The sequence below is a fragment of the Manacus candei genome, unplaced genomic scaffold (assembly GCF_025592945.1).
Source record: "Manacus candei isolate 608988 ecotype Guabito, Panama unplaced genomic scaffold, ASM2559294v1 h1tg000002l, whole genome shotgun sequence".
In the NCBI taxonomy this organism is placed as follows: Eukaryota; Metazoa; Chordata; class Aves; order Passeriformes; family Pipridae; genus Manacus; species Manacus candei.
In genome coordinates this window covers 549,541-571,487 of record NW_026138050.1, presented here as the reverse complement: position 1 = coordinate 571,487, position 21,947 = coordinate 549,541, and the positions used below count along the sequence as shown (strand labels likewise).

Below are 21,947 nucleotides of genomic sequence, written 5' to 3'. Positions count from 1 at the left end.
TTGATTTGAGGAGGGTGAATCTCACCGGCCATGCCTCTCCCACCCTTCCCCTGCCCCATCACTGCCAGGGAGGGTTTATGGGGCTGTTCCTTGCCTGCTGCTGTTGCCTCTCATGGGGCAGGTGGCCCAGGGCAGGCACCTGGCTGGGGATGAAGGTGTGAGGAGCTGAAGGAGCAGCCTGGGACCTGCTGCCCATCCCAGGATCCTGTTGTCTGTTGGTGAGAATGTGGGAGGAGATGCCCAGGATCTTGCTCTCAGCATTCTGCATGTTTTAAGCAAAGGACTCTTTTGAGTTTTTTGGAGGGAGTGTTGGTTTTTGTCAAGGATGACACTGTGTACACTGAGCACTGAATCGGGGGGGGGTGTTGGGTCCTTGTTTCCCACTCGACTGTGATGTGAGATCTAGTACCATCATGCTACAAGAGCTCTCCTTTGGCAAAGGAGGCTGTGCTGCAGGTTTGTGGTGGACAGGGAAACATCTCTTTAGGGAGACAGAAAGCTGGATTCCTCTGTCTTTACAAGTGTCCTCACTGCCTCTTGTCTGCCCTGTCAGCACTGGGGTTGGTTTAGGTGCTCACTGAGCTCATGCTGTACCTGGCTCAGGTGGTTCATACAGAGCAGTGTGTCTGGGGGCTGTTGGTCCTTCTCCCTGTGAGAACCAGCTGAGGAAGAAAGGGCTGGGGCAGTGTTTGGGTGTGTTAAGGAGGTGCTCTCTGAAGCTGGATTCAGTGAATTTTAACACAGGATTCCCCCATGTGGGGCAGCATCAGCCATGCTGGTGGCACCTCAGCTGTCAGATCATCCCCCAGTTCCTCTGTCGTGGTGGTGGTGGTCGTTAGCAACTGGACCCACCACTTCCACTGCTGCCAGGGGAAGCTGGAGGGACCCTGGGCCCACTGTGCCTGGCAGCTTTGCCCCAGAGCACCCCGTGCTGGGGGAGCTTCCCATGCAGAGGGATCAGGGACCCCCCTGGCCGTGGCCACCCCGCGCTGGGCGCCGTGCCCAGAACATCGTGTGCCCAGGCGCGTGATTTAACCACACGATCGTGTTTCCTCTTGAACTTTTGCAAAAGTACTTCAGTAAGGCAGGTCTTGGTGGGTCATGATGGGCTCCTGGGAAAGCCAGAGGCTGGGACTGGCCAGGGGCTGGGTGAGCTTGCTGCCCCACTCAGCCCAGCCCCATGGGGACCACCAAAGCTCCCAGTGCCCTCACCTTGGGGCAAGCACAGTATGTTCCCCTCCTTGCATACTACTGCCATGAGCCTCTTGCCAGCACCAGACTGCCCCTGCTGCCAGCAGGGAAGCTAAAGGCAACTTTTAAATCGTTTTATTATTGGAAAGGTGGTACTGTGAAACAGGCTGGCACTTCCTCCCCACCCCTGAATCTTTATGGAGTCTATCCTTGGCACACACTAACAGCTGTTCCCACCTGCACCATGAGTGGTACAAACCCTGGGCAGCAACACAATGGGACACCTGCAGGCTCCAGCAGTGAGGGGATGGTTCAGCTTTCACTCTGTTTCCATTGTTGTTATTTGGGGATGGAAATACTGGGACCTCAGAGGTCAGAAGTAGCTTTGGTCCCATCCCAAGGGTGTGGCACAGCTGCAACAGACACTGTACCGTGTCTCTACATCCAAGAGAGCTGGAGAGGGGGATGGAATGAGGTGGTCCTTAAGGTCCCTTCCAACCCAAACCCTTCTGTGGTTCTATGATCCACCGGGCCATGGCCTTGCATTCACTGTCAGGATGTCCTGTCCTCTCCCCTCCACCGCTGCCACCACCCCACTCTGCTCACTGGGAACTGCTTCCCACCCACCTGGTAATGAGAAGTGGTGAATGATTTTGCAGCAATACTGGTGTACACAAGCTCTACACACTCAGCCAGAGCCTGACTCTGTGAGGTTTATTGCAGGGTTTATTAAGCAGAGCTTCCTCCCAGTGATCAGTCAAGGGGGAGGACAACCGGGGCTTTTTAGTTCCCTCCTAACTTCGACAGAGTAGGTGGTTGCTCAGGGAGTGACACCCAGCGTGGTGATGGCAGCAGGAGGTGACAGGACACTCTGCTCACTCAGTCTCCACGTCGCTGTCGGGACTGAGGACGTTGAGGGGCTGCACACGCAGCGAGTCGTAGTTGGGCGGGGGGGTGCCGGGTTCGGGGGGCAGAGCTTTGCCCCTGGGCAGGGCACCCATGGGTTCCTGCTGGAAGCCCAGGTTGGTGTGAGCCTCCACCAGCTCCGACACCGTGGGAGGCGCGTCCGGGTACCGCGCCCGCGCCCGCTTCTGCTTCAGGCCTTTGCACCAGCTGATCACGTTGATGATGGTGATCCACAGCGAGTCAATGATGATCTCCCCGAACTCAATGAGGCACAGCACTGAGCCACCCATCCAGAACCCAAACTGGCCTCCAAGGCTTGAGAGTAGCCAAACAATCTGTGGGAGAAGAGTGGAGTGAGCCAAGGTGGTGGAGCCCCATCCCCGACCTGCCCCCCTGTGCTGGTGCCAAGATGGGTGATGTCCCTGCACCTGGGACCTGCCCACCACATCCCCTGCTGTGCAGGTGCTGCCCTGTCGGGTTGTACTCCCCAGTGCTGGGGACTGGGATGGGAGGTGGAGGGGAGGATGAACTGAGGGCTGTGAGCCGACCGGCGGAGGCAACTTTGTCCGCTTCTTTACAGCAAACGTGCGAGACAGCAGCCCCAAGGGGTGTGACAGACTGGCTGCTGAGGGGCATCTCTGGCCAGGGCTGATCAGCCCCAGGGAGCTGAGCCCAGCCTGTGTGTCCTGGCTGACTGGCTTCTGTGTCTGCTCTGCCAGAAGGACTGGGACAGGCACTCACTGTCGTGGCAGCCGACTCCGAGATGGTGCGGTAGTTGTATTCCTGGAAGTAAATGTTCAGCTTGATAATCCCATTCCTGTAAGGAACAAAAACCAGCTCAGAGAGGAGCTGGGCTGTGGAGGACCCATACCTCTGCTCCAGCCTGACCATGGGACGGAGAGACACCGAGACATAAGTACGAAGGGATAAATGTTATGACATAGGAGCTGCCTTTAATGCTGATTTTACTTAACACATTTGAGTTTTCCTGGCCTGGTTTGCAGCTCTGAAGAGCAGAGGACATGTATGAAGTGCCTTTTGGATCTGCTTTCTGCATCTCCCAGGTGAGCATGTGCCAAACCTTGTCCTCCCTCTGCTCTCGCACACGCGTGCGCTGGCCCAGAGCCAAGGCTCGTGTCAGTCTGATGTTAACAGGCTCAGCAGAGAAGATAAAGTGCTTGTTCCTTTCACTCACCTGTCCAGAGTCACATTTGTTGACATATCCCTTTCATAAGACAGAATATGGAAAATCCAGTCCTAGAAAAACAAAATCTATTCAGAATGAGCAGAAGCATCCTGTGCTCCTGAAGAGCACGGAGTCCCGCGGGTGCTGCATCCTGTCCCACACAACCCCAGCCCTGTTAGCAGCTGAGGGGGGTGTTGTGGACCTGAGTGGGTGGGCTCTGCCACAGCAGGAGATGGGTGCTCCTGCCCTGTGAGAAGGCCCCCCTGCACCGCACAGGCACATGGTGTGGAAGGTGGGTGCTCAGTCTTGGGCTGTCCCAGGCACTTAGAGCAGAACCCCAGGGTGGAGGAGCTGCTGTGGGGAGGTCCCTCCTCCCACCTTGTACCTCGGTTTCTGCTGCTGGTTTGTGTGTGGAAAATGTGGAATTTAGCAAAGAGGTGCTGGGACCTGGATAGCAGCCTTGACAATAGTGAGTGTCCATGTGGCTGGGAACAGGTAACCATTAATGTCTCTTCCAAACCAAGGAATCAGGTTTACCTCAGAGGCTTCTGATGGCCAGTCTGCCATGGAGATGGTCATCTTATACTGCGTGTCACTGCAGGGAGGAGGGAGAGCATTAGTACAGAGGTTTCCCCTTCCCTGAAGTCCCTGGAACTTCGGTTCTCACAGAACAAACCAGCCCTGCAGAGTTTGCTGCTGTTTTGGGAAGGTCAGGACTGATGGGAGCTGAAATGCAGGATCTCTCCACCTCCACAGTGGTCAGATCAGGTGCAGGTACTCACTTGCATGTTTCCTTACAGGAGTCGATGCAGATCTGTCGTTGTTTTATGCTGGATCTCAGTGAGAAATAGCAATATGCTGTTTGGTGAAAACAAAATCGAAATATCTGTTTAGATAAGGATCTGCTTACTGGCTTATATCAATTTCATTTATCAAAATAAATGTTAGGTGTGACCCTGCTGCACAGATTTGCCATCTTCCCCTCCAACTTTCCTTTCCTTGAGAAACCTGGGCAAATCCCTCAGACAATTTAATAATAAATTAAAAATAAGCCGTAACTCTCTGCAGACAGTTCCTATGGAAGTGGCTTGCCGGGGGTCAGTATTTTTGGCAGAGCCCAGCTGCTGCCAGCAGGGAGCTGTGCCACCCCAGGGCAGCACTGGAGCCGCCCCTGCCCCTGCCAGGGACAGTTTGTTTCAGGACCCAAACTCTTTGGGCACAGAGGCTGGCAGTGTTACCCTGTGTTTTTCTCCCCAGTGCCCAGGGACTCCCTCAGCCCTCAGCCAGGACCAAGATTTGGCCCCTTCTGCCCAGCACTGGCCCAAGCAGCCACACAGACACGTGTCCCAGGGAAAAGCCATCGAGTGGCTGCGGTGACAACGGCAGCAGGTCCCGCGGGCAGCGCTGGGTGAGCTCTTACCCCAGCCTGGGTTATCCTCGTTGTTGCAGTAATTCACCCCTTTGGGTAAAGGGAACATGTAGTGGCCACATCCACAGATCTCAACCATGTGGTTTTGGAAACAGGAGCGCAGGCAAGCCTGGAGAGGGAAGAGGAATGCTTAGGCATGGGCTGAGCCATGAGCTCAGTGAGGCATGAAGTTAATCACCCGAGATTGGAGTGGGATTCTGGATGAGGCAGCACAAAGCAATAGCAAAGTCTATGAGAAGATAATTAAATTTAACAGCTGCAGGTAGGACGAGCAGAGAATTTCTGTGCAATAGGAAAGGTCTAGAGAGTTCAGAGCAGTCAGGGAGTGATGGAAGAGCCCCGTTTTGCTGAAAGGGCTCTGCAGTGACGGTACGTGGACAGAACTCCAACAGCATTAGCACTTCTAGGGAATAACGCAATCCTTCCGAGTGTTTGCTTAAACCTTACACAAGCATCTTCAAAAGTTGGGCAAGGTGGTCCAGTTGTTATATTAAATAAAGGCAGAAACATAAAACCACTGCCAGCCCAAAGCCCTCCCAATCTCGGGTTGCATTTGTGAATCACCCCAAAGGGTTTGAGCGTTTCCCTTATTGCCGGATTGCAACCTCCAGAGCTGCTTCTCCCTCTGGTACAGCCTGTTACAAATTAACCCGTGCTTAGCGCTTGCACTCTAATTTTCTACAGTGTCAAGGTTTACAGACACTCAACTTTCTCATCCCAATTACCCTCCATGCTAGCCAAAGATTTAACTGCTTTCATGATTTTTCCTGAACACCTTTGTTTGATTTAAAAAGGTGTTTTACCTGTATGGAGTAGGAGGTGTTGTATTGGCTGTAGAGGTTTTTAACGGGCACATCAGAGCCATTTATGGTGCAGTCACTGTAGGGATAGCCCATCCGCTCGAGCTCATCCTGGAAGGAAACCCAAACAGCAAACTTTGGCTATTGCTCCTCCCCAGGGCCCTGTGACTGTTTTCCAGAGACTGTAATTCCCTGGTGGCTCTGGCAAAAATAAAAGAGCCAGCAGCATCAGAGCTAAAGGGGCTGCAGCCTCTACCCCAGGCAGATCCAGGTAGGTGTTCAGGGGTTGGCAAAGCACCTTCTGACATGCCAGAGGAAGAGGCAACCATGACCTGAACCCAATATTCTGGGCTCAATACAGCCCTTTGCCAGGACAGTTACATAAAAGTCTCCATAAACTGCTCCAGCCCCCGGCTGGCGTGTACCTTGACTCCTTTGGTTTGAGCCAGTTCAGCCAAGACTTAAAGCAAACTTGGTTTTAGTCCCATCAGATAACATTATTCTCAGACAATCTGCTCCCCAGGAATGCCACACATACCACCAGCACTCCAATGGATGTTTCCGTCCCGGCCATGGCGTAGATGCCCTGATCCTTGAGGAAGGGAAAGCTCTTCTGTTGATGCAGCATGAGCCTGGCCCCAGCAGCAGAGGACAGGTAGGGGATGTAGTCCTGCTGACTGATGTCCAGAATCAGCTTCAACCCTGGGACACCAGACAAAACACTTAGAACAGGAATTGTATCAGAAGGCAAGGCTTTAGGGGGGAAAAAGAGTCTATTTTGTCCTCCCTGTTCCTTGGGGAAAGGTTGGGGTCTGGCTGCCATGGCAGCCTGACCTGTGCAGGAACACTTCTGATGGAGAATGCCCAGAATAGGAATAGCTGGGAATAGTCAGGTGTTGCCTCACATATTTCAACTATCCAGATGTTGCACTTCTGCTATGTGTAACCTTTGTGGTCACTTTATTTCTGTGTGGCACATTTCCCTTTTGGGAATTATCCCCTTCTGGAAAGCCCCTGCTCCCTGCCACAGTGCTCCAGTGACACAAGAATGATAAATCTGTCCTGAGTGACAGAAATGGGTACCGAGAGACAGACAAACATCCCCCATTTCTGCCTCTCCAGCCCCCTCCTCTGCTGCAGAGCACCCCCTTACCAAACTCGGCTCCGGGGTTGGAAGAATTCAAAGCCTCTTCATCCATGCCCCAGTTAAAGATGTAGCAGTTACCATGGTCTGGGTGGTAGATTTGGGTGAAATTCCTGTAAGAATCATACACATAGAACTGTGACCCTTGGGAGGACTAAAGGGGTGTGAGATAATGCAGCTGCTGGGCCCAGTGCTTGGCAGCTGTGCTGGGGTTCATCCCCCACTGCCTTGCTTGCTGAACACCTGCACAGGAATTCCAGCTGATATCATGTCAATCCATCTGCTGTTGAAAAAGAGGCAAAGCAGGGTACATGTGTGTGCTGGGACACAGCCCTGGGGACAGCACTCCACTGGGACAGAGAGGAATGGTCACACACGTGAGGGATGTAATTGCTCAGCCTGAGCTGTGGTACCAGGTTTGGGCTGGTGTTACAGCTCATGCTTTGATAACAATCCTCTGTTGCCCTTGTTGCAGAAGGAGCATTGCAGAAGGGCCAGGGCTCCCCACAGCCTGTGGTGCTGCTCTGTGCTCCTCTTTCTTAACACTGGAAATAGGAATTTGGGGTTCATAGGAAACAAAGATGTCTAAAATGAATTGTGTAAAAAGGGAGAGGGTCTATAACTGGGGGCTGTGCTGCCATGATGGATATGCTGACTCAGCACCTGGTTATCACTCAGTACCCTGGGAAGCCCCAGGTGCCGTTAGCCTTGATATGTCATGAGCAAAACAGCCCATCTACAGCTCTAACTCAAACCAGCACTGTCTCAAAGTAACCCATTTCAGTCAGGATCACTCTGGGAAGTGTTTTTAGAGCTGAGGACCAGCACCAATCTTGTTATTAGTTGATCTATACATTAAAAAGACTTCTCCCCCCCTTGCTGTTCCACTGGAGGTCTGTTCATTCCTGCTGGGATGGAAAGGGGCAGGGAACTCAGTGTGCACCTACTTGTAGTTGCAGGGTTCAGCCCCATAGAGACACGCCAGGATCATGTCCTCTGCCTGGTAGCCCATCCTGATCCTCTCGTGCAGCGGGACCTTGGAGAGGATGGAGGTGGACTGCAGGATGTACCACTCGGTCACCGCCTGCGCCGCGCTGGTGAAGTTCCGGTACGTGCAGTTGTTGGAGCCCTGATGGCTGCACTGGGGACACAGGGCAGGCAGGTCTGAGCCCCCGTGGGGATGGCAGGGGGGACCCATGGCATGACCTTCCTCCCCACATGCTCGACTGGATGCCAGCCCTGCCTGCAGCTCCCAGGAATTGTGAGGTACCGTCAGGCAGAGCCACGAGCCAGCTGTGACACTTCCCAGCTGCCACACTTCGTGTGCTCACAGGCTCCCTCCCCAGGGGTGTTTCACAGCTGGGCAGGCTATTCAGTCAGTCCCAGGCCAACCTTCACAAGCTAACAGAATACATCACTTTTGGGCCAATCCTTTAAGGCTGGAGTTCCCCAGCTTCCAAGGTCTGCTCGGGCAGGGTCCTTGAAACCTCCGTGGGAGGAGGGGTGAGGGGTTGTGAGACCATCGTGTGCCTCTGAGCTGTGGACCACAGCAGGAAAGGGGCAGGGGCAGCAGCCACAGCTACTCCCTGGCATTTTGGGTACCTGACACAAGGAAGAGGTGAACGTGTCCATTGCCTGGGAGCCTGTGTGGAGCACCCCTGCCCTGGTCCCACCCTGGGCTCAGCCTGCAGCAGGGGGTGAGTCTGGGCACAGGCAGCCCCCAGCCCTGGCACAGTCGGACCAGAGACTTGAGGCAGAGCAGCTGTGGGCAGCTGACAGGGAGGAGACGTGGATCTCCAAGCTGCATCCCTGCCGAGGTGCCCACATGTCCCATCCCTCATCCCTGCCCTCTGTCTCTGCACGACCCCTCTCACCAGCTTCACTGCCAGCTTGTACTTCTTTTCTTCCGTTGTTGTGTTGGCTGGGGCAGGTGGAGCAGTGGTTTGGTTCCCCACAGTGGTTTCACTGTACATGGTGGTTTCATTGCCCTCAGAGCTCCGGTTGTCCCCAGCAGTTTCGCTGCTCGCAGCGGTCTCGTTGTCCCCAGCAGTCTGGTTGGTCTCAAAGATGTCCAGGATGACAGGATTGTCTTTGTCGTGCTCGTCGATGAGGACCAGGGGGATCTGGTTCCAGAGCTGCAGGTCGAGTGGTGGGGACACACTGTCACTGACGTTCCCTGGGGTGGGCTGCAGGATCCTCTCCAGCGCTGCCTCGATGAGCCTGTCCAGCTCCTTCAGCAGGTGCTTCACCTCCGAGTACCTGAGGGACAAGGAGCTGTGACCGGGCGGTGTCACAGTGCCAGGGACATGTGGCAGCTCGCCTGGCTTGGACCTTCCCGGGGACCTCGAACTGCTGCCTAAAGTTTACTGGAGGGCAATGGGAGCTTCCATGTGGAGCATGGCCAGCTTGGCATCCCAGAAACCCACAGCCAGCCAGAAAGGCAGCAAGAGGGTAAAAACAGGGAATGTTGCAGAGGTGAACCTGCCAGCATAGATAGGGCTGAATTGATTTTAGTTCAGTAATTCACTACAGTTTACACAAGCAGAGAAAAAACTACCCCAAAGCAATTCCTGTGTTGGTTGAGAGCATCTTTTCTTGGGCTGCACGGTTGCATGGATATGAATGTAAAGCAACTCTAAATTTAAAGCAACACCAACAAAAATCAGTGACTTCTTTGAAATCACAACTGAGTTCTCTGCAGCTCCTGGCAGACATGGCTGTGTTACTAGCTCTTAATGACTGGAGTGTGAGCAATAAAGAGAACATTCACAATGAGGAAGGGGAAGGAAAAGAATTGTGGGGAAAGATTGAAAGACTGATTTTGGCTGTGACAGGTGAGCTAAACTTGGTTTTTTTAATGAGATGAGGAAAGTTTGCAGGGAGAAAAAACCTTCATTTGATTGATTGGTATGGTACAGAAATTTTGCTAGGAAGAAATTTTCAGCTGTGAGGGTGGGGAGGCCCTGGCACAGGTTGCCCAAAAAGCTGTGGCCACCCCATCCCTGGAAGTGTCCCAGGTCAGGTTGGACAGGGCTTGGAGCAACTTGGGCTAGTGGAAGGTGATCCTGCCTGTGGCAGGGAGTGGAATGAGAAGAGCTTTGAGGTCCCTTCCCACCTAAACCATTCTGGGATTGTATGAAATCCAGGAAAATACAGGCAGATGAACCCTCCTCTGGCTCTGAGTCATTCACCCTTGTATTGTTCTTCTTTATTTGGTTTTTAGTGCCACTTGGTGAGTCAATTGATGCTCCTAAGGTGACACTTGAGACAAGACCAGGCCTGCAGTACCTCACCCTGGCAGTGCATCTGAGGGGTTAGAGCACAGATGGGTAAATTGGGTGAATCAAAGCTTACTTGAAAGGGTTGGCATTGCAGACGGTGACTGCAGGGAACTTCATGGTCTTAAAGCCAATGGAGAGAGATGAGGTGACATTGTAGGACAAGTAGGTGTTGATGAGGATCCCCCACTGCCAGAACACCAGGGATGCAAAGAGCAATGTTAGGAAGAACCAGATTAATTTCTTCTTCGGCCCCTCCTTGATGATGCGCTTGGGGCCGTGGGTGTTGGTGTTGTCGCAGTACCAGACCAGCAGCTCCTTGTAGGTGTAGCCAGGGCCCTTCTGCAGGCGGTGCAGGGCCCGCACCAGGTACTTCTTCAGGTTCATGCTGCTGCCTGCCAACAGAAGAAAAGACATCAGATCAGCTCTGTGGAGGAGCAGGGCTGTGCCACACCAGGTGCACCCGCACTGTCAGCGCAGCAGAAGTGGGATGGTCACCGTGGTGGCACAGCCCTGGTTTATAACCCAGGAGAATCTCAGTGTGGACGTTCTGCAGGGTCACACCTTGGCAGTGACACGTGCCCCAGCCTCCTGGGAGGGCACAGAGGAGCTTTGGCATTGGTAGCTCCAAAGGTGGCAAATGCTGGTGTCCCTGCTGGCCCCACCAGAGCTGAGTGACCCGAACCTGCAGGACATATCTGTGCCTGGTGACTCCTGAGTGTGGCCACAGGCCCTGTGGTGTTGCAATGCCCCACCAGATGCTGCTCAGTGAGTGGGAATGCTGTGTGCACACTGACACAGCTGGAACACTATCCCCAGCCTCAGCCAACACTAGGTGGACCAAGCAGTACATGCAGGAGCTGGCTCAGGTAGAGCTCGGGCTCACAGCATTCGGGGTTCAACCTCACAAGGGGCTTAAGACAATTTTTCTTAAAGGTAAGAAGTATTAGAGTGTACCCAGCACTTGGAGGGGCAGCAGAAGAGGAGCTGGAAGCAGCAGCACCTTTCCCAGGACCAGCAATGCTGTCCAGGGCTGCTGCCTACCAGAGGAAGGACGGTGGATTGTTTTTTTCCACCAAATTCCTTTGTCTGTCAGATACTATCAGTATGACCCGACCCCCTCCCCCCAGGTGAGGGATGCTGCATACTTGACATTCATTTTGTGAGTAAATAGAACATTTTGTGCTGCTATTTTAAGGTGAGAATCTGTGTTACTAAATCTTAACATCCTGAGGCAATATTTCAAAATGAACCTGAGACGGCCACTCAGAATGTTTTTCAGATTTAAGCTGCAAGAGAGCAGAGTTAAAGATTAATGCTGGGAATAGCCCCCATCCCAGAAGGAAGAGAGTTGGAATAACACAGTGATAGTTCACTAGGGAGCAGCACTCGGCAGGGCATGGACAGAGTGACACAGCATTACTTGCAGGTGAACAAAGGTACAGAAGGCAGTGAGGGGTGCACAAAGGCCCTGGGGAGTGGAAGCAGCTGGGCCCTTTGTACTTTTCAAAAAAAAAAAGGTAATACTGATTCCTTGGTCTATTGGCCAGATCTGCACAATCCCTGAGTAGCACATACAGAGTTTGGTAGCAGTATAAAATCCAATAGATTTTTGAAGTCTCACTCCATGATCCAAAGATAGATGATGGTTTTCACTGCATCCCTATTACCTGTGACATTAGATGTAGGTGACACCTTAATGGGAGAGGACTTCTGAAAGAACAAACCCCAGCTGCTTCCTGTTCTGAGGGCAGGCTCCTGTTCTGAGGGCAGGCTCTACTCCCATAGGAAAGGATTTTGTTCTCCAAGCAACGTGTCCTGGGATCTGGATCCACCATCACCAGCTCATCCTCTGTGACCCTGTGCCACAGAGGTTCCCTCTGCCATTGCTTGAAGGGGATTTGCTCATGGAAGGAGCTGATATTGCACCAGACCCTGGCTGGGTTTTGGGTAGGGATATAAGGAGAATGGGAACCACAACCTCAGCCTCTGCTGAATTCTCATCGGCTGCTGCGCCTGAGCCCCTGCAGTGTGAACTCAGCCCTTCCTCAGCTGCACAGAACAGAATTGTCAGAGCTCATTGAAATGTAGGGAGCCTAGGGAGGCAGATAAGGAAATATTTTCCAGCTTTGAAGAAATCCAATAGAAGATTTTGATTAGATTGAAATTACAACTCCCCCTGCCCCGTGTGGGGCAGGATCCACCCGGCTGGTCCCAGCTGGCCACGTGCCCTTGGCTGTCCCTGTTGTCACCAGCTACTGGCCTGGCCAGAGCATGGGCTCCTGCCATGGGGGGACCCCCACTTATGTACAGGTCTCTCTGGGTCACTCACCAACCTGCCATTGCTGGGAGAAGTTGTTATTTCTTCTCATATTGGATAAAAGAAATGGTACAAAGCAAAGCTGCACTTGGTTGTACCTGATTAGTTTTGTTCAATGTAATTTCTCACTTTAACGGTTTTCTTCTTACCTTTATTTCCAGAGTGTTTCCAAACAGACTTCTTGTTCCTTTCTCACAGCTGGAAGCTGCTCCAGATGAGCTGCCCAAGCCCCTGTTTGTGGGGGCTCCTTCCCCTGCACAGCACTCAGTGCTCAGGGGCTGGAGATGCCCAGAGGGAGTTTGGTGCCAGATTTGGTGCCAATTTGGAGCGGGTCCTGCTCTGCTCCATCAGTGGGCTGCACCTGAGCAGAGAAGTGACAAATGAGGGACAACAAGACCCACCCTCCATCGGTGCACAGAGAACTGTCACCCTTTCCAAAGCCCCTCCAGACCGTGGGAACAGAGCAGTGGTGGAGCAGGAGCTGAGCAGGGCTGGGGGCTCAGGAGATGCCACCCCTTTGATGGACTCACAGCCCTGAATCCTTCGTAGGTGGCTCAGGGGAATCAGCACATGCTTCCCATCTGCTCCAGGCTGCCCTGGTCACACCAGGGGCATCTGAACTGACTGTTGGAAGCTGACCCCAGGGACACGAGACCCCGTGGGGCACAAGGTGCCAGGGGTCCCTCTCCTAGCAGCACCCATGCCCTGTTATGACAGAAGCCATCCTAAGATAAACCTGCTCCTGGTTGCAGTGGGGTTTCTCTGTGCTGTGGCTGTGTCCTCCCTGTCCCCAGCAGCCAAGTCCAGCCCTGCCTCATCCCAGCATCATCCCAGCTGAAACTCCTCCACCTCACTGTGAGATCAGACTCCCACATTACGAAACAATTGTGGTGACTGTGTTGAATCTCCTCTGGGATTTTCCTGGGGCAATTCCCACTTGAAAGAAATAAAGGCATAAGCAAACCTTCGCACAGTCCTGGAAGTTCCAGGGTGGGACCTGGGCTGCAAAACCACCCCAACACTACCAGCCTGATGCCACTGTGATTGCTCAGCACTTTCTCTTCTGGGACACACAGCATCATCCCTCTTATTACCAGCTGTTCACCTGACATCTTCCCCCTGAGCCTGAGGGAAAGGCTTTGTTTTCCTCGAGAAGACATTCATGCTCTCTAGTGGTATTTTTTGCAAATTGGAGAAATTCTTTTCATTACCTCACAAGTTTACAGGTTGCCAATTTGAAAAGTAGAGCAGTAATATGTCAGCAAGCAGTGAAAACCCATCCCCAGGTGGAGTCAGAGCTTCAGCAGACGCTCTGCCTTGCTGGTGGTGTGCAGGGAGAGTGGCCACAGCACAGGGCTGGCTCCAATGCCCACGGCTCCAACCCACGCAGGCGCCTCCAGTCCAACCCCAGCAGGCACGAGTACAGCACTCCAGGAGTGTTTACAGTCTGGGAGCTGAGATAGCACTCGCCTGACTCTGTGCCATGTGTTGCACTCTCTGTCCCCTCTTCCCCTGCCTAACCCTGTGTTCCCCTCTGCTCTGGAGATAGGCTGGGAGAACTGAGAGTGTTCAGCCTGGAGAAGAGACGGCTCCGGAGAAACTTTGGAACCTCTTCCAGTACCTAACAGGGCTCCAAGAGCTGGAGAGGGACTTGGGACAAGGGCCTGCGACAACAGAACAAGGGGAAATGGCTTCACACAGACAGAGAGCAGGATTAGATGTGATATTGGGAAGAAATTCCTCTCTGGGAGGGTGGGGAGGCCCTGGTACACGTTGCCAAGAGAAGCTGTGGCTGTTCCATCCCTGGAAGTGTCCAAGGCCAGGTTGGATGGAGCTTGGAGCAACCTGGGCTAGTGGAAGGTGTCCCTGCCCATGGCAAGGGATGGAACAAGGTGACCCTTAAAATCCCTTCTGAACAAAACCGTTCTATGATTCTATTGTTCCCCTGATGTCCCTTTCTCCGAGGACGATGACAAACTGTGCTTCTCACATACCAGGAGGGTCACATTGCTGAGAGTTAACTCTGCTGCTTGGGTGAGGAACAACAGGAATCCTGGATCATAAGCAGAGCAAACCCCACCCACCCCCAAACAGCTCTGTCCACCAGGATGCCAGGAGCATACTCTACCTCACTGGGAGACACCATCCTGGGGGACATGGCACATTTCCAACACCAAACCAAACACGGAACTATTCCACAAAGCTGTGGTTTGTTCCCATCCCCTTTTATCAAGGAGATTAAAGAAACCCCCTGTGTAAATACAGGTTAAATCTGAGTGACCACCCCTGGCTGCACGCTGGGTACATCCCAAATACCTGCCCGGCACGAAAACCTGCCCACTGCTGCAAAGCCAGGCAGAGATCGGGTCACTTCAGGTCCGTATCAGTGTAAAAGACACCATGACCAGCCCCGTCGCGCCAGTCCCTTCGGCCCCGAGACGTCGCCGAGGGATGCCCGCAGTCGCCGAGAGATGCCCGCGGGCATCCCTTGGTGGCGCCGCGGGGCCGAAGGGACCGGCCAGCACCGACCCCGCACCCCCTCTCCTGGCCCCCCCGCGGTCTCTCCCCGGTCCCCCCGTACCTGCCGCCCGTGCGGCTCCGGCAGAGCTCCCGCTGAGACCGGGACCGGCCACGCCGCCTCCCCTGTCCCGCCCCGTCCCGCCCCGATGGAGCGGCTAAACCCGCCCCGTCCCACCGGCTGGAGTGGCTCCCAGGTTAGTCCCGGCTCCTTGAAACCTTGCTTTGATTGTCTCGTAACACGTCCCAAGGAATGGCAGCTGATTCTGCTGCTTGTACTCCTGTCATACCAAGACCACCAGACACAGGCAGTGCCACAAACCTCACAGATTCACAGAATTATTTGGGTTGGAAGGGATTTTAAGGGTCACCTTGTTCCATCCCCTACCATGGGCAGGGACACCTTCCACTAGCCCAGGTTACTCCAAGCCCTGTCCAACCTGATCTTGGACACTTCCAGGGATGGGGCAGCCACAGCTTCTCTTGGCAACGTGTACCAGGGCCTCCCCACCCTCCCAGGGAGGAATTTCTTCCCACTATCCTATCTATCTTGCCCTCTGTCAATGTGAAGCCATTCCCCCTTGTCCTGTTGTTGCAGGCCCTTGTCCCAAGTCCCTCTCCAGCTCTTGGAGCCCCGTTAGGCACTGGAAGGGGCTCTCAGGTCTGGTGGCCATTGCCCTGCAGCAGGTCACAGTGTGTCTCAGTCTGGTTTGAGATGTCCCTGGTGCCAGGACATCACCTTGCTGCTTTGCCTTTCCTGGTGTCAACTGTCCCTGTTGTCAGGCTTTTGACACCCGATCTCTGCCTGGTTTTGCAGCAGTGGGCAGGTTTTCGTGCCGGGCAGGTATTTGGGATGTACCCAGCGTGCAGCCAGGGGTGGTCACTCAGATTTAACCTGTATTTACACAGGGGGTTTCTTTAATCTCCTTGATAAAAGGGGATGGGAACAAACCACAGCTTTGTGGAATAGTTCCGTGTTTGGTTTGGTGTTGGAAATGTGCCATGTCCCCCAGGATGGTGTCTCCCAGTGAGGTAGAGTATGCTCCTGGCATCCTGGTGGACAGAGCTGTTTGGGGGGAGGTGGGGTTTGCTCTGCTTATGATCCAGGATTCCTGTTGTTCCTTGCCCAAGCAGCAGAGTTAATTAATCCCTCGGGGGGGTGGAGAGACATACTCCCCCAATTTATTTTCTATATTTTCCTACCCCAGGGCCAGCCCACTTTGTGCCATGGGCCTCAGCCCAGCACCCCTGTACAAACACATTTGGAGATAAAACCTTGAGCATCTTGAGAGACAGAACAGTGAACACACAGAACACAGAACAGCGAACATGTCCGAACCTCCTCGAAACCATAAATCACCACTGAGAGCAGAGCATTGTACAGGGGAGCGATTTCCTCTTGGGAGAAAAGATAATGGCAGGTTCTTGTTCAGTCAGGACTTGGTCAGACTTTCCCAAATGTCCCCGTGTTCTGTTATTTGGGAACAAAGGGGATTTTTATTTTTAACTGCCTCAAGTGTACTTTGTGTCATGAGGTTGGGAGGGGAATGTGGGATTGTGTTCGAGCAGTATCTCCAACAAGGGAAGCTGGAACAAACAGGCTTGATGGACCAGGACTTACCCGGTTCCTCTGTCCTGTCACAGTAATTGCCCTCCTATTGCTACTGATTTCCCAAAGAACAATGTCTGTTACCAGCTCTGGCTGCTCCAGCACTGGAAATAGTGCAGGTGGCATTTGCTCTGGGGTTTGGAACATCAGCTGCAGAGCCAGCAAAGCCAAATGACCTTGAGTTTGGCTTGACTTTGCATTGTCTCTCGCTTGTTTATGAGAAAGTTTATTTCATAAGCAAAAACCTTCTGCTGACAATACAGCTGAAACCCGGTGGGAAGCTCCCCTGCACCCCAGGCATTGTGTTCACAGCAGGGTGTTGTGCTGGTGTGATGCACTGCTGACAGCAGCTAAATACAGCTGGGACATCAGATCCAGGGTGGAAATCAGCCCTGAAACAGGTTTTATCTGCCCAATCAAAACCAGCAACTGCTCCTAAATTTGTCTGATGGGAGGAAAATATTTTCCTGGTGGCTGCAGTGGGCACAAAGGTAGGAGGAATTTTTCTGGGATGCTGTTAGGTCTGGATGTACTGATGAAATAAAGCAGAGCCCAAGGGCAGCTCTGCATGGAGGAAATCACTCCAAATCCCAGCCCAGGGGGTGGGAATGAGTTCAGGTCCACGGGAAAAACACAGGACTCATTCACATCTAGTTCTTTGTAAACTTGTGTTGCTTTTGGCCACATTATGCCCTTTAGCGTGGTGAGGGCTGAGGGCCCAGAGGGGGTCCCAGCCCAGTGGCCAGAGCTGAAGTTACTCCTCGGTGCACATGGATTCCATGCAGATTTGGAAAGGCTCTTCAGTCCCCAGGAGCAGAAGTGGCACCGGGGCTTTGCTGCTCCTGAGCTCTGCAGGCAGCCTGTCCCGGGTGGCCTCCCTCCCAGCCGGGGAGCCCTGCCCACGGCTCACAGTCACAATGCCAGTGTGCCCGCACCTGCCAATTAGATTGTCACTGAGCAGGAGCTGCGAGATGAACGTGGTAAATATTAGTCACGTCTCAGCCTGGCTTCCTGTCCGACAGCTCTGGGGGGTCTGGGCAGCCCTCCTGCCAGCAGGCACGGGGAGGAGTGTGCCAGGCCCCAACAGTGCCCATCAGTCCCCATCAGTGCCCACCGGAGCCCATCAGTGCCCATCAGTCCCCATCAGTGCCCGGTGGTGCCCATCAGTGCCCATCAGTCCCCATCAGTGCCCGGTGGTGCCCATCAGTGCCCGGTGGTGCCCATCAGTGCCCATCAGTCCCCATCAGTGCCCGGTGGTGCCCATCAGTGCCCGGTGGTGCCCATCAGTGCCCATCAGTCCCCATCAGTGCCCGGTGGTGCCCATCAGTGCCCATCAGTCCCCATCAGTGCCCGGTGGTGCCCATCGCTCGCCATCAGTCCCTGCCGGGGGAGCCGCTCCCGCTCCGTGCCCAGGGATCTGGGCATTGCCCGGCCCATGCACTCACACAGGCTCACACAGCACAGTGATTGCCGGGTTTACCACGTGCACTTCCAGAAAAGTCACTAAACAAAATCGAGTCACTTAGTTGTGACCAGTAAAATCCCAGTGAAGTGACAGTGATCATCTCGCAGCCACCCTGTGTAAAACCTGTTAACTGACCTGTGTTTACGTTACAAAGATCAGGCAGTAAAACCCAGACTGGTTTTGTTTTACAAGCAGCAGAATAAGGGACGGATGGGGCCCAGCTCCTGCTCACCTGGCACAGCTCAGTGAGCCAGTGGCCACGGAGAGGGGCTCGCCCCGTGCCAGGGTCGGGCACTAGGCTGTGGTGCTGTCACGCTGTGCGGCTCTGCCAGTCCAGCTGTGCCTCCAGAGTGGGAAGGATGGGGCAAACCCCACTGGGGCCCAGATCCCTTGGCCCTAGTGTGGTGACATTGGGCACTGAGTCCCAGTTCACCCCTGGGTGACACAGGGCAGGCTTTCAATGCGTCACTGCGACAATTTGTCACCAGTGGGGTTTCCACAGACCTGCTCTGTAACTAATTGCTGTGACAGAGAATTAGTTGCACTCATTTGTCTTTTCCACCATAGAAGTTTACTGGAAAAAATACCCTGCCTGTCATGACTCCAGCATCCTGGAATGTGGCAGCTGCAGATGGGGTCCAGCCCACTCGGAATGACCCCAAGATGCCCCAGCACGGGCCAGGGAATGCCAGTGTGGCGCCAGCAGGACGCAGAACTGTAAAGATGCCCTGGGCCAGTGCTTTATGGTCCTCTCCCATGTTCTGGGGGAAATGTCAACTATTTTGTGACCAATGACATTTTATAACAAGACTGGAGTCAGGGTGATTACCCATGTGTACCCAGGGGAACAGTTTGTACCATTCAGGATTCGTTATGTAAACTTGGGTGAGAAGGTCTTAAAACCCAGGAGGAAGGTACCAGAGTGAGAGGCGTTGTGACAACAGGGTGATTCACCCCGGCTCTGGCCGGCTCCTGCCTCGGCCACACTCCAGGTGATCACATCCCGCTGGGACTGTGGCGCACTTGGAATTACAGGTGAACAATTCTAGGGAACGTGGTTTTAATCCCTAGAAACATGTTTGGACAAAGTATGTGAGTGGAAGGAGGTAGAGGTGACCCTGTATCCTGTACCCCATCCCTGGTGCTGGATGGGGCCAGGCTGGTGCCAGTGCCTGGGCCTTTCCTCTCTGGTGGGCAGTAGGCAGGTGAGTTGGGGGGACACTGGTTTGTGTCACAGGAACGCTGCCAATGGCAAGGCTCCCAGAGTCACAGTGCCACTGTGATCCCAGGGGATCACATGGAGAGCTGAACAGGGCTGGCAGCACACCCAGCAGTGCAGGGGGCTCAGACCCCGAGGGGGTACAGCTACCACCCAGTTCCGTCTGGAGGGGAAACTGAGGCAGAAATGTAAGACTGGGAGGGACAAGGTTAGGGTTAGGGTGCAGGAGTGTTACAGGAAAGTGCCAAGGCCCAGGTGAGGATGCCAGAGGACTGAGAGGCAGGAACACATGGTCCACGGCCCCAGGGCCAGGTGTTTCCCTGTTTACACCTTGGGCTGTGTTACAATTGGGCCGGGGAGCAGATCAGCACTCTGAGCCTGCGGCTGCCTGTGCGAGGCTGAAGGGGAGAACCCCAGTGCAGCACAGTCAGTGCTGCAGGAACCCGCTGTGCGGCATTCCGGCCTGTCCTCAGAGACAGGGACAGGGACAGGCACAGGCACAGGCACGGCTGGCAGAGCCCCTGCCCTCTGCCACCACCACTCCCACTGCCCCACCGCCACCCCCAGATCCCCAGGGCAAGGGCATCCTGAGGCCACACTGCTCTGGGGACGGATGAATGGCAAGTGGGATGAGTGGGATGTGAGAGAAGAGCCTTTGCTTTTTGTGAAGAAGGGAGACAGATGGAGAGTTTCATAAATCCCCATGGGCTCGGGGTGCCCTTGCTGCCAGAATGCGTCAACTCCAGAAGCAAAGCTGCTCAGGGGTGGTGCGATGGGTGATGGTGCTGTTGCTCCAGGATGCACCCTGTGCCCAGCCCCTTGTGTTGGGAGCGATTGCATGGCCATGGGCTGGCTAGTGCAGCCCAGCTCCAGCAGCCCCGCCTGGCTGAGCCCAGCCCGAGGTGATGTGGGGCCAGTGGGGCTGGCGGGGCGGGCGGGCAAGCGCACGTGGGCAGCACTGGGAGCCTGTGGGTGTGTGGCAGAACTGAGGGCTGCCACTAGTGCTGCCCGTGGGAGCAGTGTGGCACTGAGCCCCTGGCGTGGAGTGGGGCACCAGGAGAGGCTGTGAGCAGCAGGGAGAGCCAGGACCAGCACGGCCCACAGCTGGAGTAGCACAGCAGGGCAGTCCAGTTTCTTGGCTGGAAATGCCCAGGCTGGCTCCCCTTTCTCACCTTGGGCACGGGTCACACTCAGTCTTGTTCCGGGGTTTGTTGCCGTGCCCAGCACTGCCAGTCCAGCCCTGCCATGGTGTTACAGCATGTGCTGGCAGGCGTGGGCAGCTGGTGAGGACTCCAAACGCCCCGGTCTGTCCTGTTCGCAGGGAGATGTCGGCACCGGGATTAGCGCTGGGGCCCTGCCATGGCACGTCACCGTGGAGAAGCTGCTGCAACCACAGGTCAGACTCGGACTCGCACTGCCTGGAGCTGCTCTGGTGCTGCCACGGCTCCACTGCCACAGCTTAGCCCTGGCTTGGGATGCTCCAGCTGCTGGAAAACTCTTCCAAAGCACCAAGCACAGACCAAGCTGGTGGGATCGGCTCAGACCGGGTGTCTGATGTGAGGAACTGCTCCGGGACTGCTCAGCTCCAGCCTCTGGCAGTTCTGGCACTGGCTCTGCCTGCCCTGAAGGAAAAGGGTAAAACTAAACCCTCTACAATCTCCAGCCGTATTTGGCCTCCCCAGAGCTGGGCTTAAGCATAAGAAGAGGCTCAGAGCCTGCAAGGATTTTCCATAGGCATGTGCTGGAGATACCTTTCCCCAGCCCTGCCCCATTTACATTAATGAGGCATTTAACTCCCAAACCTGTTTGAGGACCACTGGATATCACCCAAATGTCATCACTCTGGAAGGGGCCTGGACAGTTTTAACCCTCTCGGTGTCACCTGGCTGCATCTACTGGGAGTAGCTTTGGGCAGCCACCCTTTCCCTTTGCTCTGAGCGAGGCTGGAGTCACCTCTCCAGGCTGACACCCGCACACTAATGGATTTCTGCTGTCCAGAAAATCTCTGTGCAGCTGGATTTTTCTCCTCCTCAGCTGTTTTCCTCACACAACTCCTCTATCACCACCGACTTTATCCCATCTGGCAGCAGCTGCCACGGGAGCTGTGGAGGAGCAAGAAGTTCTGCTGTGCCTCCTGTCCTGGAAGGGCTGGTCCCAGTGTGCCGGTGGCCCTTCCCGTGAGTCAGCAGCACCTGCTGCTGCAGGTTTGTTTCGACACTTCTCCCCAGCTCATCCTTTGCCGAGGCAGTGCTGTGCCTGCAGTGCTGCTGCACCTTCACCGTGTTTTCTGCGGCAGCTCTGCGGTGCCTCACAGCCAGAGCTGTGGGGCTGTGGGGCTGTGGGGCTGTGGGGCTGTGGGGCTGTGGGGCTGTGGGGCTGGGGCCATCCGTGCCCGAGAGCCTGGGCACCGTGGCCACAGGTGTATCCCAGGGCTGGAAGGTGAATGGGGGCTGCCGTGAGCAGGGGACTGCTGGTGAGGGGGGGCTGCCTTGCTTGAGCCCTGACAGGGGCTGGCCAGGCTCCCACCACTTGCCATGAGTCTCCTGGGAACACAGTTCCCACGGCAAGAGACCCAGCCTCCTGCCTGACCCTGGAGCCGCAGTGGTGGAGGAGGGGATGTTGCTGAACCACAGATTTTACAGCCTGTTGTTCCCATAAACTCCAAGCTGAGTTTCTCAAACACTTTGGGTGTATGATGTTCAGTGTGTGCCAGTCCTGACTCTCAGACCATCCCAGATGGTTTTCTGTGTTTGAGGTGACTCAGGAGTTCAGCACAGTTCAGTGTTTAACTCACAGTGAAGTAACCCATTTCTGTATCTCCATGGCTCTCTGCCTCCTGAGGATTATTCATACACAGAGAAAAGGTGCTGCACCTGCTCCAAG

General features: G+C 54.6%; 1 protein-coding gene across 2 annotated transcripts; it reads right to left on the bottom strand.

The window, feature by feature from the left end:
• Positions 1-1,895: 1,895 nt before the first annotated feature.
• On the bottom strand, positions 1,896-14,898 carry SCNN1B (sodium channel epithelial 1 subunit beta). Of its 2 annotated transcripts, none has more exons than XM_051779239.1 (14): positions 14,836-14,898; positions 12,404-12,615; positions 10,011-10,329; positions 8,531-8,915; positions 7,604-7,797; positions 6,666-6,769; positions 6,051-6,214; positions 5,516-5,623; positions 4,704-4,821; positions 4,066-4,141; positions 3,821-3,878; positions 3,293-3,354; positions 2,839-2,914; positions 1,896-2,432 (listed from the first exon to the last, which is right to left on the bottom strand). In XM_051779239.1, exons 3-14 carry the CDS (start codon positions 10,319-10,321, stop codon positions 2,067-2,069), a joined length of 2,022 nt encoding a protein of 673 aa, XP_051635199.1. In that variant the 5' UTR covers positions 10,322-10,329; positions 12,404-12,615; positions 14,836-14,898; the 3' UTR covers positions 1,896-2,066. The 2 variants fall into 2 exon arrangements, with proteins under 2 accessions (XP_051635199.1, XP_051635110.1); XM_051779150.1 differs by lacking the exon at positions 14,836-14,898 and adding an exon at positions 13,466-13,729.
• Between the last annotated feature and the right edge of the window lie 7,049 nt (positions 14,899-21,947).

Excerpts from the sequence above, each read along its gene's own strand:
- SCNN1B (XM_051779239.1), bottom strand. The coding sequence starts at position 10,321 with ATGAACCTGAAGAAGTACCTGGTGCGGGCCCTGCACCGCCTGCAGAAG. Across the intron at positions 6,770-7,603 it reads GCTGAACCCTGCAACTACAA|GAATTTCACCCAAATCTACC; the intron begins GTAGGTGCACAC and ends TGATTCTTACAG. Across the intron at positions 3,355-3,820 it reads GGCCATCAGAAGCCTCTGAG|GACTGGATTTTCCATATTCT; the intron begins GTAAACCTGATT and ends TTGTTTTTCTAG.